The sequence below is a fragment of the Aspergillus piperis genome (genome assembly GCF_003184755.1).
Source record: "Aspergillus piperis CBS 112811 unplaced genomic scaffold BO85scaffold_6, whole genome shotgun sequence".
Taxonomy (NCBI): Eukaryota; Fungi; Ascomycota; class Eurotiomycetes; order Eurotiales; family Aspergillaceae; genus Aspergillus; species Aspergillus piperis.
In genome coordinates, this window is record NW_020291596.1 from 1 (window position 1) to 14,622 (window position 14,622).

At 48.2% G+C, this 14,622-nt stretch overlaps 7 protein-coding genes across 7 annotated transcripts; 3 read left to right on the forward strand and 4 right to left on the reverse strand.

Moving 5' to 3' along the window:
* Positions 1 to 257: 257 nt before the first annotated feature.
* Positions 258 to 2,064, reverse strand: BO85DRAFT_258057 (Zn(II)2Cys6 transcription factor). The gene is made up of 2 exons (XM_025655002.1): positions 1,854 to 2,064; positions 258 to 1,742 (listed from the first exon to the last, which is right to left on the reverse strand). The coding sequence occupies exons 1-2, from the start codon at positions 1,923 to 1,925 to the stop codon at positions 294 to 296; spliced, it is 1,521 nt and encodes a 506-aa protein (XP_025516780.1). The 5' UTR covers positions 1,926 to 2,064; the 3' UTR covers positions 258 to 293.
* Positions 2,065 to 2,514: 450 nt separating this feature from the next.
* BO85DRAFT_511192 (uncharacterized protein) lies at positions 2,515 to 3,831 on the forward strand. The gene is made up of 2 exons (XM_025664574.1): positions 2,515 to 3,066; positions 3,122 to 3,831. The coding sequence occupies exons 1-2, from the start codon at positions 2,783 to 2,785 to the stop codon at positions 3,621 to 3,623; spliced, it is 786 nt and encodes a 261-aa protein (XP_025516781.1). The 5' UTR covers positions 2,515 to 2,782; the 3' UTR covers positions 3,624 to 3,831.
* A 2,393-nt stretch (positions 3,832 to 6,224) lies between these two features.
* BO85DRAFT_394176 (uncharacterized protein) lies at positions 6,225 to 7,050 on the reverse strand (the record flags this gene model as incomplete). Its single annotated transcript, XM_025656913.1, has 1 exon — positions 6,225 to 7,050. A coding segment is annotated over exon 1 (777 nt), but the record flags the coding sequence as incomplete, so codon positions are not given.
* A 565-nt stretch (positions 7,051 to 7,615) lies between these two features.
* On the forward strand, positions 7,616 to 8,002 carry BO85DRAFT_369000 (uncharacterized protein; the record flags this gene model as incomplete). The annotated part of the gene is made up of 1 exon (XM_025655896.1): positions 7,616 to 8,002. One exon carries the CDS (start codon positions 7,616 to 7,618, stop codon positions 8,000 to 8,002), a length of 387 nt encoding a protein of 128 aa, XP_025516783.1.
* Positions 8,003 to 8,226: 224 nt separating this feature from the next.
* Positions 8,227 to 9,485, reverse strand: BO85DRAFT_511198 (uncharacterized protein; the record flags this gene model as incomplete). The annotated part of the gene is made up of 4 exons (XM_025664575.1): positions 8,227 to 8,472; positions 8,560 to 8,675; positions 8,707 to 9,107; positions 9,151 to 9,485. The coding sequence occupies 4 exons, from the start codon at positions 9,483 to 9,485 to the stop codon at positions 8,227 to 8,229; spliced, it is 1,098 nt and encodes a 365-aa protein (XP_025516784.1).
* Positions 9,486 to 10,336: 851 nt separating this feature from the next.
* On the forward strand, positions 10,337 to 11,800 carry BO85DRAFT_511203 (uncharacterized protein). Its single transcript, XM_025664576.1, has one exon. The coding sequence runs from the start codon at positions 10,341 to 10,343 to the stop codon at positions 11,742 to 11,744; it is 1,404 nt and encodes a 467-aa protein (XP_025516785.1). The 5' UTR covers positions 10,337 to 10,340; the 3' UTR covers positions 11,745 to 11,800.
* A 928-nt stretch (positions 11,801 to 12,728) lies between these two features.
* BO85DRAFT_518784 (uncharacterized protein) lies at positions 12,729 to 13,832 on the reverse strand (the record flags this gene model as incomplete). The annotated part of the gene is made up of 1 exon (XM_025664995.1): positions 12,729 to 13,832. The coding sequence occupies exon 1, from the start codon at positions 13,821 to 13,823 to the stop codon at positions 12,729 to 12,731; it is 1,095 nt and encodes a 364-aa protein (XP_025516786.1). The 5' UTR covers positions 13,824 to 13,832.
* Between the last annotated feature and the right edge of the window lie 790 nt (positions 13,833 to 14,622).

Consider the following 14,622-nt stretch of genomic DNA (forward strand, 5'->3'; position numbering starts at 1 on the left):
GCTTCCCGTCCGCTCAGCCGTACTTAAGCCACACGCCGGGAGGTTAGTAGTTGGGTGGGTGACCACCAGCGAATCCCTTCTGTTGTATGTTTTTGCATTTCATTTTTGAAATCATTCATTCCTATGTGCACATACGATATATACCATGGAACAAACAAACCATTTGCATTGTGGCCATGTGAAGTATGCGCCAGGCATAAGTTACGAAGCCTCAGAAAGTAAAGGCTGTCGCCAGGGGAGTGATATCACGTGTGGACACGCATCCATAACAGATCATTGATTGATCTTGTCACTCATAAGCGAGTGGGCTCAAAATACGGCCCAGATCGCTGGACTGACGCTTCGCTGAGTTGATCAATCTTCATAACACCCTCTAGGAGTTGTAGGGCCATTGCGAAGCCTGCGCCTCGCCCAATGTCTTGAAGACGGCGGATGACCCACTTTCTGGATTTACGTTTGGTGACGGGTGACTTTCCAACCATATAGAGGGTCCAGATCAAAGAATAACCGCCCGGCACGCTGGCAGTTGACGTCAAATTATAAGAGACATGTTGCCCAGATACGAGCGATACATAACCGAGCATCTGTGGAACGGTAGCCAGCATGTCCTCCCCGAGACTTGTCATGATTTGTACTGTCTCTTGGTACTTCGCTTCCAGGGTCGTTCGCACCGCTGAAGGAAGTTCGGTGGCCAAAACCTTCATCAAAATGGAATATAGAATCTCGGAGACGATCATTCGGATACAACGTGCATTGTTCCAGACTCGTATCGCCCAGGTGGATTGGTAGACGTCAAATCGACCCTCGTGAAAGACTTCGGGGTCTGCTGTTGGCTCATAGATTGTTGTGTAGGGGTCTGCTAGGCTGATAATTTCAAAGACGCGCCGAAACTCTTCCTGAAGGATAATCGCCTCTTCCAGCTTTTCCGACCACGAGACTTTCGATTTGTTTTGTGTGACGCTGTAGAGGAGGTTTACACACTTGGTAGCTGATACTCCGAGGAGCCAGAATGGACTATAAGCATCGGCGTGCTTGGATGCCTCTCCCTGCAGCGCCAGCAAGTCCTCCGGAAACGGTTGATTGGCGTGTAGACAAGTGATCACCGTGTCTGCGCGGACTTGGTTGAACATGAGTGTTGCGGCTGTACTAGTGAATTGGCTCTTGCCGCGGAGAACCACCAGTGCGGCAGCTCCTCGGACATGTCGCACCCACGACTGGAAATTGGAGACGTGCTCAAATACCCCTAGCGAGATGACAGACATCAGGGTGCTGTCTTTGACAGAATCAACAGGTGACGCCAATGCCGTGTTGACATTCGCAATTGCCTCGGAGTATTTGATACGTGCGTGCCGAGCCAGCTCGGGTTGTTGATTGGAATTGGCCAGTGCCACGAGGCCCACAGCCGCCATGCTGGTCACCAGTGTGTAATGTTCCGCCTCGGCATTGTAAACCGCGGGGATATAGTTGAAAAATCCACGTGAGGGAGTCTGGTTGTTAATGACAAAGTTGTGAAGGAAATAGTTGACACCGATCTCGTCCAGGCTGGGCCCTAAGCCAGGGGTGGGTGGTGAAGGGGTGCGGCTTGAGGTTGTCGAGCCCTTGCGTTTTGCTCGTTTCTCTTTAGATCGCTTGATGGTCTTGTCGGTCTGGTCGCGAAAAACAAGTTCCCATTCATCGCGATAGCCCGGACATTTTTCTCGCATGCGGATACATTGTCCACAGTGGGGTATCTGCTGGTCGCACTGAACCGAGATCGGCCCCTGTCAGCATTTATTTGGCCGCCAAAAATGAGAAAAGAAATGTAGCAAGAAAAAAGAAAAGAAAAGAAAAAAAAACAGAAAAAAAACACCCACGCGTCGCTTCACAGCCCGACAATTTCCACAATTGCGGGAGGCTCTTGGGCGAGGCGCCTTTTCCGATGCCATTTCTCGCTGTCTGCGCCGTAAGGATACGTTGACAAGGGGTCAAGAGGGGAAACCCCGCGGATTGTGATGAGGTTAAAGAACCTCCTCCCCGGGCTGAGGCTGACCAACTAACCGCGGGTAACTAAAGGAGGCTTAAAGTCGGTTAAGCAGTTTTCGTTGAAGAGCTTAACCCTTGGACAAGCTCAGCTCTCTTCCTCTAGCCAGCCTTGTCTCGCCCCGCGCTGTGTGTCTATGCCTTGCCACGTGCACTACTACTCTTTGGGCAATCCTGAACACAATCTAGCGACCCACGATGCAGTGACTCAGCCTCCTCCGATACCCAAATCGCCCCCACTTACTAGATTTTGACGACGGCATCTTGTTGTGGGCTTTGGGAGGAAAAGGCAGACGATCGTCACTGGGTTCACCGCATTGCCAGCCGTGGCGTCTTAGCGGCTGAAAGAAAGGGAGGAATGCGGGAAGACCCACGGCCAGTGAGGGCGCTTGACTCGTAGCTGGGGCGCAGCCATGGTTCCGGACTGGACTTTCTGCTTGTGTGAACCGAGTTTCAGCTGGAATTCCACTTGACTTTATCTTCCCTTCCCGCTCGCGCTATTCCTTATCCGGTAGTGTAGATGCTCAACCAACCAGGGACAATTTCATCAGGTCTGAAGTATAACAAACAATCTCTTCGACAAGGCTGTGTCTCTTTAGGTTATGACGCTCCACAGCATCTTCAGCAATATAAAGAGAGACAGGAATCATGTCTCTCAGATTCCAGACAGAATTCATTTTCCTATCCACTCTTCCTCTTCTTGTCACTTCATCTGTAGCAGTACCACACCTTTTTATCATCTATAATAACACCTACAGCAACAATGGGCACTGTTACCTATCGTGATGGTATTGCTATTCTGCAACTTGTTGTTTACCCCTTCATCCTCGGCGCTGCAATCTTTATATGGAGCCGGGCTGGCTTGAGGGTTGGAAGCAAGATCTGGCGATACCCTGTTACGCTCTCTCTCATTCGAATCGCCGGTAGTATCGCGTCGCTGTTGTCAATCAACCATGATTCCAAAGATGTCGAGATTGCCATTGCAGTATGCGAGTTGATTGGCCTCGCACCTCTGTTGTTGACCTATGTCGGAGTCCTCAGACAAATGTGAGTCCCCTCGGACAAGTCGCAGAGATACACATGACGCTAACAATTCTATCAGTGATGTCAATCAAGTGGTGCCCGGCAAATGGCTCAACATTGTGTCTATCGTCGGTATCATCGGTCTCATCATCGGTATTGCGGGAGTCAGTACCGCAAGTGACGACGGAGGCAGCTACCAGCCAAGCAACATCGTCAAAGCATCCATGGCTATTTTTATCGCTCTATTCGTGGTCTATCATCTGCTAGCCGCTTTCATGTACCTCCAGATGGGTCACCTGAAGGCCTTCCAGAAGAAGTTGTTCCTCGCCATCATCCTCTCTACTCCTTTCATCCTCGTCCGCGTTGTCTACGCAGCGATCGGCGACTTCACCACTATCGAGCGGTTCTTCATTATTAGCACTAATGGAAGCCCCACCATCTACCTGGTCATGGATGTGCTGGAAGAGATTGTTGCCATGGCTATCACAATGATTTTGGGCATGTCGGCTGTGCTTGAGCCTGACTTTGTGCGCCTGACCCCGGCCCAGTTGGACTCTGAGCCGAAGGCTGAGGTCGCGTAATGTGTCGAGTTCTGCAGTGAACTGCAGCGACTCTTTTTGTTCTGAGCATGATTACGCACGTGTACATCTTCTTTACCTGTTTTTTGTTTTAAACGCAGCGCGAAAGTGATACCTGTTGGTTTCTTATGTGTTGAGAGAGGATACCTTGTTGAATCTACAAATATATAAGACGAAATACAAATATAATTATATTTCAGTTATATCATAAGATGCTACATCCATATTATTCTTTATCTTGTCTTTGGTGCTGTTGAGTCAGAGGTAGGTATCCTACCAACCATTATTACCTATAACCAAGAAGGTAGGCCTTGACAGCTCATGAGGACCGTGCTCAGAGTTATCCGAACAGGCCAATAGTAGATGCAGTAAACTACCCGAACAGGCCAATCAAAGTTGGAATTAGGGCAAGAACTACGTTTTCCAACTTCCATTGTTCTGGAAATCTTAATCCTAAGGCTGAGTTGCGTCTGACCACCCAGTCCACCATCCGTGCACAGTTTCACCATCATCTTTACTTTTTGAGGCAGACCCCTAGTTACTCCCGCATTGGTTTACGGCCGCATGAATTATTGACTAAGATGCAGAATGTATCGTTGTTAACTGAATCCTCACCGTAAACATGACTGGCGACATCCTCCCCAGATCAAAGCATAGGAAAAAGTGGATTTTGGCCCCCACGTCAGGCTATTTTGCCCCATCATGTTGCAATAAAAGATAAGCCATTCTAGAGTCTATCATTTTACCAGCTCTACTCCTTTGATTTACGACCTGTTCAACTACTGGGCGTTGCATGTATGTTCCAGGCGCACTGTTGACAATTCGCAATAATTTGACTGACTGGCACGTATAGTCACAGTGAGCGCATGCGACTAGAAGAGAGGAAACGGAACTTTAGTGTCCCAGAGCTCAAGCGCTTAGAAGATTCATCAAATCATTAGAAACAGGAAGATGTGATCGGCTTTAAAAAGCTTGCCGAGGGAGGCTTCAATAGGATCTTCCCAATCACCATGGGGGACAATTGTAAATCTGTAGCCCGCATCCCATATCCAGTGACTCAGCCACAGTCACTAGTTAACTAGTTAACCTAACTAATTAGTCATTGCAAGCGAAGTGGCTTCTGTGTAGTATCTCCGTTCGCATGGAATACCCGTTCCAGAGGTCTATGGCAATTCCGCTAGTGCTGACAATCCCGCGGGAACGGAGTACATTTTTATGGAGCTTGTTAGGGGGCGGAGCCTGGGCAATGCATGGTTCAATCTATCCCCAAAACAGAGAATAAAACTCATCACTCACATTGTGGGAATCAAGTCACGACTATTTCGACTGCGGTTTTAGCAAGTGGCGGTTTCTATCATTGCTCTAACGCGCCTGACAGTAGTAAGGTGGTCATTACAGACTCGTTGCCGACTACAAAAGGGCGATGCTGCATTGACCCGACACGTCGTTCAGAATAAGGTACGAAAGGAGAGTAAATCTACCGGTGGAGGGTGGGCCCCGTGAGTATTGCTGCCACGAGCATTCGGGATTGACTTGAGTCAGTAACTAAGACTTCGCAGACCCAGACTGCCTTTCAGCTCTTATTGCGGGCGCTAAAAAAAGAGATCGCATACCTTTCCCGATTCGGAAAACCCTTTTCAGCCCTTCGGGCGCCTTCGGAGGGAGACTTACAATTTTGAGCTGCAATCGCATCTCGTCCACATTACTTAAGTTGTATCTTGAAACTGCTCCCAGTATTCTTCCTAAAGTTCTAGGTCTTCATCGCTCAGTCTTCCGACCCCGCGATCTTCACCGAACAACATCATGTCTCTAATTGATTGGACCTTATTGGATTAAATGACTGGCAGCACAGCACCACACTTCCCCTTTTCCTATGATGGGTTATTCTAAATAGCCTACAGAGCTACGACGATGATGTGTCCGAGTCTCTCCGGGAGCTCGCGCTACGCAGTAACCTCAATGAACTGGGATCAGAAGAACAGGACCAACAAGCTAAATCATTCCGCAGGCGTCAGCCTCACTACCACGATGCCAAGCAGACTTCAGGGGTAGATCCAAAACACTACGATACGTTGAGATATTGAACAGTAGACTGAGACGCCTCTTTCATCACGCTAGTAATCTGGGGGAGGGTGATAACTTGATTCGCAAATCAAACCTCTTTAAGTGGTCGCGCAGCTGAGTAGGCATCAATGGCAGCAATGCACAACTTTATACATTTGTACATTCACCAACTGAGTAGAAACAATGTCCGAGGTTGGCAGGCGCACAAGATGTAGACAACGAGCAGATGAGGATGTGTCAGGATTTTATTGGAGTAGGATGTGAGGAATAGGTTTCTAGTGATCAATTTGAGGACATGAAAGCATGAGAACAAGCATTAAAGAAGGCTTCTTTGGAGGCAGATGAATTAAAAGATTAGAGAGCGATGGTTGAAGGGAATTGACGCTTGATGACATTTGTGAGGATGGCTACACGTGAACAGTTGCGCTGTATCATACACTTGTTTCCTAGTTCTCATTACCCATTTCAATATGAAGGCATGTTTATCTGCGACTATAAGATCTAACTCTGTTACTACCCTTTGACACGATACTTTCCTAACTGTAGAAATTTCAAAATTGCATCAAATCCCTCCGGCGCTTTGATCCAATGCCCATCCCCTTCTGCCCCAACATACTCCAACCACTCGACCTCCATCCCCGCCCGCTTCATAATCCCAATCACCTGCCTCCCCAACTCCACAGAAACCATCGGATCATCTGTCCCATGGACCAAAAGTACCGGCGTATTCAAAAATCTCATATCCTCACTCGCAGAAACCCCCACAACCTCCGAACAAAACTCAACCAGCCGTCCCCCTCGATCCAAATCCCCATACTCAAACCTCTCCGCAAACGGCATCCATCCACAAAAGCCCAAGACTCCCCCCAAACTCCCTTGCACCTTGCTACTCGCGCAAAACCAAGTCCACATTGCGGTTGCCATGCCCTGACTAATCCCACCTAGATACACATGTGTGGTCTGACCATTAAGAAGCTCGATTTCTTTTCCCAGGACATCAAGAACATGAGAGACAGATTCCCGCAATCCAGGAACTTGTGATTCCTGGCGCTCAGTGATATCATCTAGAGAATACGCATCGAACCAGGCACATAGCTCCTCCTGGAAGCGATCGTTCCAGCGGTCTTTGGAGGTGGGAAATACCCAGCGCCAGGTTGGGAGATGGGAGGGAAGATTTTGACCCGCCGATGTCGAAGAGGAAAACAGTTCCTCGGCGAATTCGGGCCCGTTGCTGCCGCGGCCGTGAAGGAGGATGGCTGTGTGGGTGTGAGGGTCTTGCGGGAGGTGGATGTGTGGCTCTGGGAAGTTTGCATTCATGATGTAGGTTTGTACTCAGAAACAGATGTTATGTTATTGATGAAAGTTGAGATGATGTGGTGTGGAAGACATGAAGAAAGGACGTGCGGGGGTTGGCGGGGAGAAGTTGTTCATTCTCACATCCACTAGTTAGTTGCTCCGTAGATCAATTCTAAACCTAGAATCAGCCTAGATCAAGATAGCTCGCAACAGCTCTATGATTCAACGCTTGTGATATGCACTGTGTCCGTGCAATGACCTGATGCACTGCGAGAAATGTTTTTCACAGGATCAAAGAGTGTGATAATAGTCTGAGTAGTCTGGGCTTAAAGATGTCTAGAGTGAATGAAATGTTTGAAATAGAATATAATATTATTCAATAACGTTAATTCGAATTCATACTGAACCTGATTCCCATTTAGATCCAATTCACATTCGACACAATTCATAATCTATGAGCCAACCCAGCCTTCCAACTGGATGAACATCTTCCTCATGTCCCCATCTCCTTCGAAACAGGAAAACCTATGTTGTGTCTCTCGTTTTTAATCGATGATGTCTCCGTTAGTCAGATTCATCCTACCGTGGAAGACTTCTGATAGACATAACTGACAATGCCTTATAGAACAAACAATATGAATAGTCGTATAACAGTGGTCATATATAGGGCTGAGACCGATGAGCCTTGCCACTGGGTAATTTGGATAAAAGATGCCAACGTAAAGTCTATTATTCTGCAGGTTGGGCTCAACAAGGACGGCTACTGCGTGAAGGAGCCCATCCTCAGAGATCCTCTACTATCGAAACGCATTAAGCACGCAGTGTACTGCGGGACCATCTCTTCAGGTAAACAAGACCTGGCTTTGTCAATAATTCAAAATCACCCGGTCGATAATGAAAGTGCCACCTGGAACTGCCAGGCATGGATCATGGAAGTCTTGGAGGGGATGGAGCAGACGGGACTACTGCATATTGGCCCCGGGTCGAAAGCGACCCTAGAATCGATGCGCCAGAAAGTTTAATCAAACTCCATTGAAACATCTGCATCTTGTCGATGAATTACTTCGGTCTAGAAACGCTGCTGTTGGTTTTTTTTGCACTTCTTCCTTTACTGAAACCGAGAGTTAAGCCAAGCATAAAAGTAGATGATAGAAGCCATTATCTTCCCCCTCCGCCCTAATTAGATCATTTATATTCATTGGCGTGTGCGCATACCATTACCAGTTTTCCAAATGCCATTGCCGGGTCATCGACACCATTTATCTAACATCAGGTCGACTGCATGCTCCTTAGGCCAAACCCCGATCGTTGTTGGCAAGTACTCCCACCAATCCTCACAATCGCATCCTGGAAAGATTGTGTTCAATGCTTTCAGGTACTCCCAGTATTCTGGATACCAACCACACATTTCCCAATCTATTATACCTGTAATTGTTACTCGCTCCGATAGCACGTCGTCTGTACCGGTGAAGGCTTCGGATATATATAGACACTGTCTATCGACTTCGTTGGGGCTAGATGAGAAAGGGGTGACAGTAACCATGATGTTTCAAGGATGAAGATCTGCATGGGTCATCACCAGTCTGTGTCCAGTTGTCATATATGATCGAATCATCACAATATGGCTCGTTTCAGTACGCCGAGGATTAAATGACAGGAAATGATTGAACTCTGTCTCATTGCTGATCGGTGTATCTGCCACACAAGTCTCTTCTGGTATCTTTACACCGGCGAGGAGTGCCTCCACCGTACACTGCACCAGGTTCATCGGATGGTGTAAAAGGGAGCGACCTTAGGTCACTGAAGATGGCATCTAGCTGCTCTCGGACCGACGCTTTCTGGTAGGGGCTCAACGTCTTCCAAATTGAACCCAGCGGTTGTCCCGGCACGCGGGACATGAAGACGAAGTTCCGAGTAGTGCCGGTTTGCTGCAACACACCGTGAGTATCCGGTATAGGAACTCGCAAATTTTGGCGTTTTATGTCTTCCACCATTGCTAGGTGATCCACATCGATGTAGTTCCCGAGTTTCATAGCCAGGTTTGGGGCAATGCCTAGTACTGCGGTCGATCCAAAATGCCATAGTATGTCACTGTGTAAGATTAGATCATTGATACCTCTGATCGTGCTCGGGATTTTTGGAAGAGTCGCTAGCGCAAGTTGAGACTGACTGGGCTGCGCGAGTAACATCCATACTCAATGGATGTATGACAACAACATCCGAAGGGATCAAAAATTCCTCTCTTACAGCCAGTGGAGGACCAGACGGGGATTCAGTGTTCTTCATTGATTCAGCCTCCACAGCCGAGTCTACAAAAAGTTGACGTAGAGGGAGATAGGTTTTGAGCTTGAACTGTATCAACTCCTCTAAATCTGTAGAAGGGTTATTGTTGACTCTCACAGTGAATTCGTGTAGAAGAAGCTTATTGACCTTAGCTGCAGCTTCTGCTGCAGCACCTGTCAACTTATTTGAAGGGGTACCTCGGACGCACGCCTGGCCGACCATGTTGATTGAAGCTTCAATAGATGATTCTGCGAAGCATGCGTGAGGGTCCGGAGCGTAGGATGAGAGGATAGATATACTTGCCGTGAGGGGGAACGCTAGTTATGCACTTCCCTAATAGAAGCGATCAAATCCTGTATTCACTATGAGCTCAGGCTAGTATTGATCTCGCAGAGGTAGTAGTGATTATCTCACGTTCGAACATCAGTGAATACAGTTGAAATATGAAGTATATTGGTATTAGAAATATTAAGATGAGTACATACGACCACAGGGTGTGGAAAACAGGGCTTCCCGTCCGCTCAGCCGTACTTAAGCCACACGCCGGGAGGTTAGTAGTTGGGTGGGTGACCACCAGCGAATCCCTTCTGTTGTATGTTTTTGTGTCTTCTTTTTTATTTGAGTTATAGGATCTTCTTGCTGCTTTTTCTTCACCATCTCTTCGTGGCAGTATTTCGAAGAAGGCTCCTATCCAGGTCGTGTGACTGAATCGGTTGGACGCGCATATGGCGAACGTAGATACTTCCGCCGACGCTATGCATAAATGGATATACGACTTGGCTAGATCGACTAATAATAACCAGAATTGTGATTGTGAAATGGTCATCAGATCGATAGTTCATCCCCAGCTGATGCGGGCATAACCGTGGGGAGGGTGGGGTGTGTTTTCCTGACAGCTGACAGGCCCGTCCCAGTGCAGTCGATGATCTTCGCGAAATCAAGTTACTAAAGACATTTTCGGGCTGAGAATTTATGCATGCTTGGTCCAGAAGGGCTGGCCAACAAAATGGGTAAATAAATGCCTTCCATCCTGGATGTGAGTGTTTCATGGGCCTAAACTCATCACAACAATTCAAGATGGCACAACTTGATGATACTAGATCTCTTACCCTGGACACCCCCAGAAATTTTAAACCCTTCACTTTGAGTTCATTGGACCATATCGTCCCTTCATTCTATCTCTTCACTTACATTACTTTCAAGCTCGACTCGCCCTCAGATGGCATCCCCGTTCTCCGAAATGGCATCTCGCGCCTATTAGACGCCCTTCCCTTCCTAAGCGGAAACATAGTGATGATAGAAGAGCTTGACGGCAAGCAGAACTTGATGCAAGTCACACCGGCAGAGGCATCAGCATTGCACCGGTCACCCATGCTTAAGGTCATTCATCATGCCGCTAAAACCTCCGCCGTGGAGTGCGATGATGTGCAACATGCTGATTTCGTCCCAATTCCTCTCCATCTGCACACCACCGATCCAAGCCCTGTATTGCGATTCCAGGCCAATGTGATGACAGATGGTCTAGTGTTATGCCTGACTTTCGACCATCGTATGATGGATGGACTGGGGGTCCTCACTATTCTAGATTCTTTGGCTGCATGTTGTCGAGGCGACCCGGCACTCACAGATATGGCTGCGCAGCTTCAAAAAAAGCAGCAGCTTGCATCGACAAAGAGCTCGGCCCCATACAATGTCCAGGATAAATTCAAAGCTAGACCAAAAGTTCCATGCAGCCCAGTTAGTCGGAGATTTGCAGTGTCTCCAGATAAGATCAGCATGCTCAAGGAAAAGTGCAACTCTATGTTCTGCACGAAGTTTGGCCAGACATTCAAGCCGAAGTTGACAAACGGGGATATTCTCACCGCGCTTATTTGGATCTCCGTCACCAGAGCAAAGCAAGCATCATCGCCAACCACACCCAAGGACACACTTTCCACATTGTCTTGTCTCGTCGAAATTCGCTCTATCCTTCACCCCAAGCTAGGCACCTATATAGGAAACGCAATGATGACCACCCAATGCGTACTGTCTACTCGATCCACTTCACGCAAGACCACAGACCCAATCGCCGACATCTCATTCATTCGTGAAGTTGCCTTACAAATCAGAAACGAGATCCGAAGCATCACCACCGAGCAAGCCACCCGCTACGTCTCCCACATCAACACCTTGGATGATTGGAGTTCGTTCCAGGCTCAATGGGCCGAGCTATTCGTGAGCAGTATTCGCCATTTCGATGTGTATGGGTTGAATTTTGGTTCTGTGTTGGGCCCGGTTGCGAACTTTGATGTGCCTGATCCGAGGATTAGTGGGATGTATTGGGTTATGCCTGCAAGGCCGGTTTCTGGTGGAGCTAGGAAAATGCCATTGTGGGAATTGAGAATTGTGTTAGAAGAACCTGTTATGGAGTGCTTAAAGAGGGAACCGCTGTTTTGTTGGGCGTCTGATATTAGTCGGACGATTGGTGATTCGAAACTTTGATGGTTACAATTAGTTTAGGCTGTGTGTCAATATATACCGCTTGGTTCTATTGAACACCAGACCAGGCAAAAGAGCATCATAGTAGCTTGCTTGTTTTCCCCTTTTTTTCTTTCTTTTTCTTTCCGAACAAATATCTGTCACATTTTATCTAGTGCAACTTCTTTACCTATAAATTTAACTGAATATAGCTAGATTTCATACACTATAGTCATTGACTACTCTATTCTAAGATCATACTTCTCCACTGTGTCCGGATCACCCGGCGACCCCGTCTTTTTTCTTGTACCACGGCTTCATTGACCAGAACTGGTGGGCTTGGCAGTCTGCCGATCCTGATAACCGGCTCTACCAGCTAAGCGGCTACACCACTGAGTCTGAGCCCTCCACCGGCTGGGTCGACGTCACCCTGGATTACAACCCCACTTCGTACGAGATCATTCCTGATGCGACCATCGAGCAGGTGATGGATACGGAGGGAGGTTATTTGTGTTATACTTATGACTACTAGAGAAGCGTGGGATTCGGAAGAATGAACCACCGCGAGAAAGGGCTCATCTCTGCTTCGTGGCTGCCGCGGAGTGGGGTGATCCGGAGATTCAAGGTATTGGAACGGGATTTTAGAGAGGACAGTACCTATAATAGTAGTAGATCCTTACTAAGGAGATTGGTTGGGTCCTGCTAATGCATTAGATATATAGGTGACATCCAACAAAGTCAGATGGAAATCTGGCATAAGCAACCCCTTCAGTGCTATTCTGCCCGAAATTCCTCGTGATGGAACAGCTTCAGTGTTGTAAATAGAAGACTATTATAATCTTTAGAGACTGGTATTGAAACGTGAAGTACACCCAAGAAGTCCGTAGGAATCTGTTAGAGCGAGGAATGGCGAATCACTTTTCACTTTCCCGTCTCTCTACTATAGGAAACATATAATGTTTTCATACGGTGAGGTAAATTCCTTGTTATGTTAAGCAGCTGTCAGGTCTAGACACTGATCCCCGGAGACATTGGCTCGGTGTAGGGCGGTGGAGGATCCGCAGTTTTGATGAAGAGCTCATATCTGAGTTGGCGGAGATCTTGCTGTGCGGTCTCAAACGTCATTCGCGCATCTTCCACTTGGGCCTGCATATCATCTTCACGGGACTTTGCCTGTCTAACTTGCGCTGCCAGAACCTCTTCCGCACGCTTCACCTCGAGAACAGACTGCTGCATCATGCCCAAAAAGTCGGTGTGAAACAGAAAGGTGCCAAAGACCAACTCACCAACCCAGTCGTGCTGAACAATGTTCATGGCCGGCAGAGCCTGCACTCTGGGATCCAGTCGTCTGGCCTGTGTGACTAGCATTTGCGTCTGGGTAACCTTCTGTTGTGCCCGGGACAGACAGTCTTGCTGCCGCCAATCGGCTAGGGTGCTTCCAAAACTCCACAGATCCCTCTCACAGTACCGCAGCGTTTCTGCTAAATTCAGCAGCACCTCCCGGAGTGTCAGCTGCGCTCGCGCCAGGCACTGCGTCACCTGCCGAAGATCACTCCATCGTTCGCGCCGTTGCCCATATTCGCGCCGCGCCTGCTTTGTGGTCTCCTCTTGCGCATCCTCCTCGGGGAACTCTTCCGTCCGTCCCTCAAATATCTGCTTGTAGATGGCATCCAGTTCGGCATGCAACTGTTCCCTTGTGGTGCATGCACGCCGGAGTTCCTTCTCTTGAGCGACCGCGTCCGCGACCTGCGCCTCCAGCATCTCCCGCTGCGCTTGCGCACGGTTCTCCTTGGCTAGAGCGTCGTAGTAATCGCGCATCTCCTGATCGGCTTTGGCCTCGAATTCCTCCCTCTTGCCCCTCGCTCGATAGAACAGGCGGCGTACTGTGCTGTCGCGGTACTTTTCGTGCAGCTCGCGGTTCCCTTTGGTGATCTTGTGTAGTTGCGACAACTGTCTGTTGGTATTGGTCAGCTCGTTCCGGAGCTCGGCCAGGTAGCTTTCTTGCGACTGGAGAGACTCTGGACTGCTCTCTACACTAGCGAGTTCGGCTTGGATCTGGTCATGGCGCTCCTTGCTGGTTGCGATATGGCTGTATATTGACATATTCAGACGAAGTAATTGATGGGGGGGATATTGCTATGTTACGAATCTGGGTGCTTCGCGGGTTACTTTCCCTGCATATAATGTTGCTACTGCCAATGTTATTGATTGATAGCTGCCCTGGAAAAAATGGAATTATGCTCAGAAGTGAATTTGGGGAACCGCTCCTTGTTAGATGATCTCTTTCTATACAGAGAATTCGCCACGCGGGATGACGGCATCATGTAGTCATCCCGTGACCTCTGTTTAGCTCTTGGGAACACCACTCTATAGTCCTAAGCCCATAGGTAGTTTATATCAAATTGATTGAGTACGAAATTACTGGAAGGACTACTTGATAGCGGAGCCACACCCGAGAACTCTCCTTCAACTCTCTACTATGCTATCGAGAGTGGAGATGTGGGTATAGTACGCCGCTTTCTCGAAGCAGGTGCTGATCCAAATTGCGAATACTCCCCGAATTCGCTACAAAGATCCAATCTCTGGACTACGTCAATGAAGCTTGTAACTGTCGAAGAGCTATCAACTTTGTATATGAATCTGGGCAAGTCTCTTGTGACCGGCGTCCATACCAATTTGCCGATTCTTACCGAATCTGGCCTTTATCGTGCAGCGCGATTAGGTCATGCGGAAGTGCTGCTTGAGTTGCTTAAGCATGGCGCGGACCCTAACCAACAGAATGGCAAAAAAGAGACACTGTTTCCTCGCATCCAAGAATGGACATAGAGATGTCGTGCGGGTGCTTCTGGAAAATGGAGGAAATCCATATATCCAGAGCAAGTACTTCCAGACTGCCCTCTTT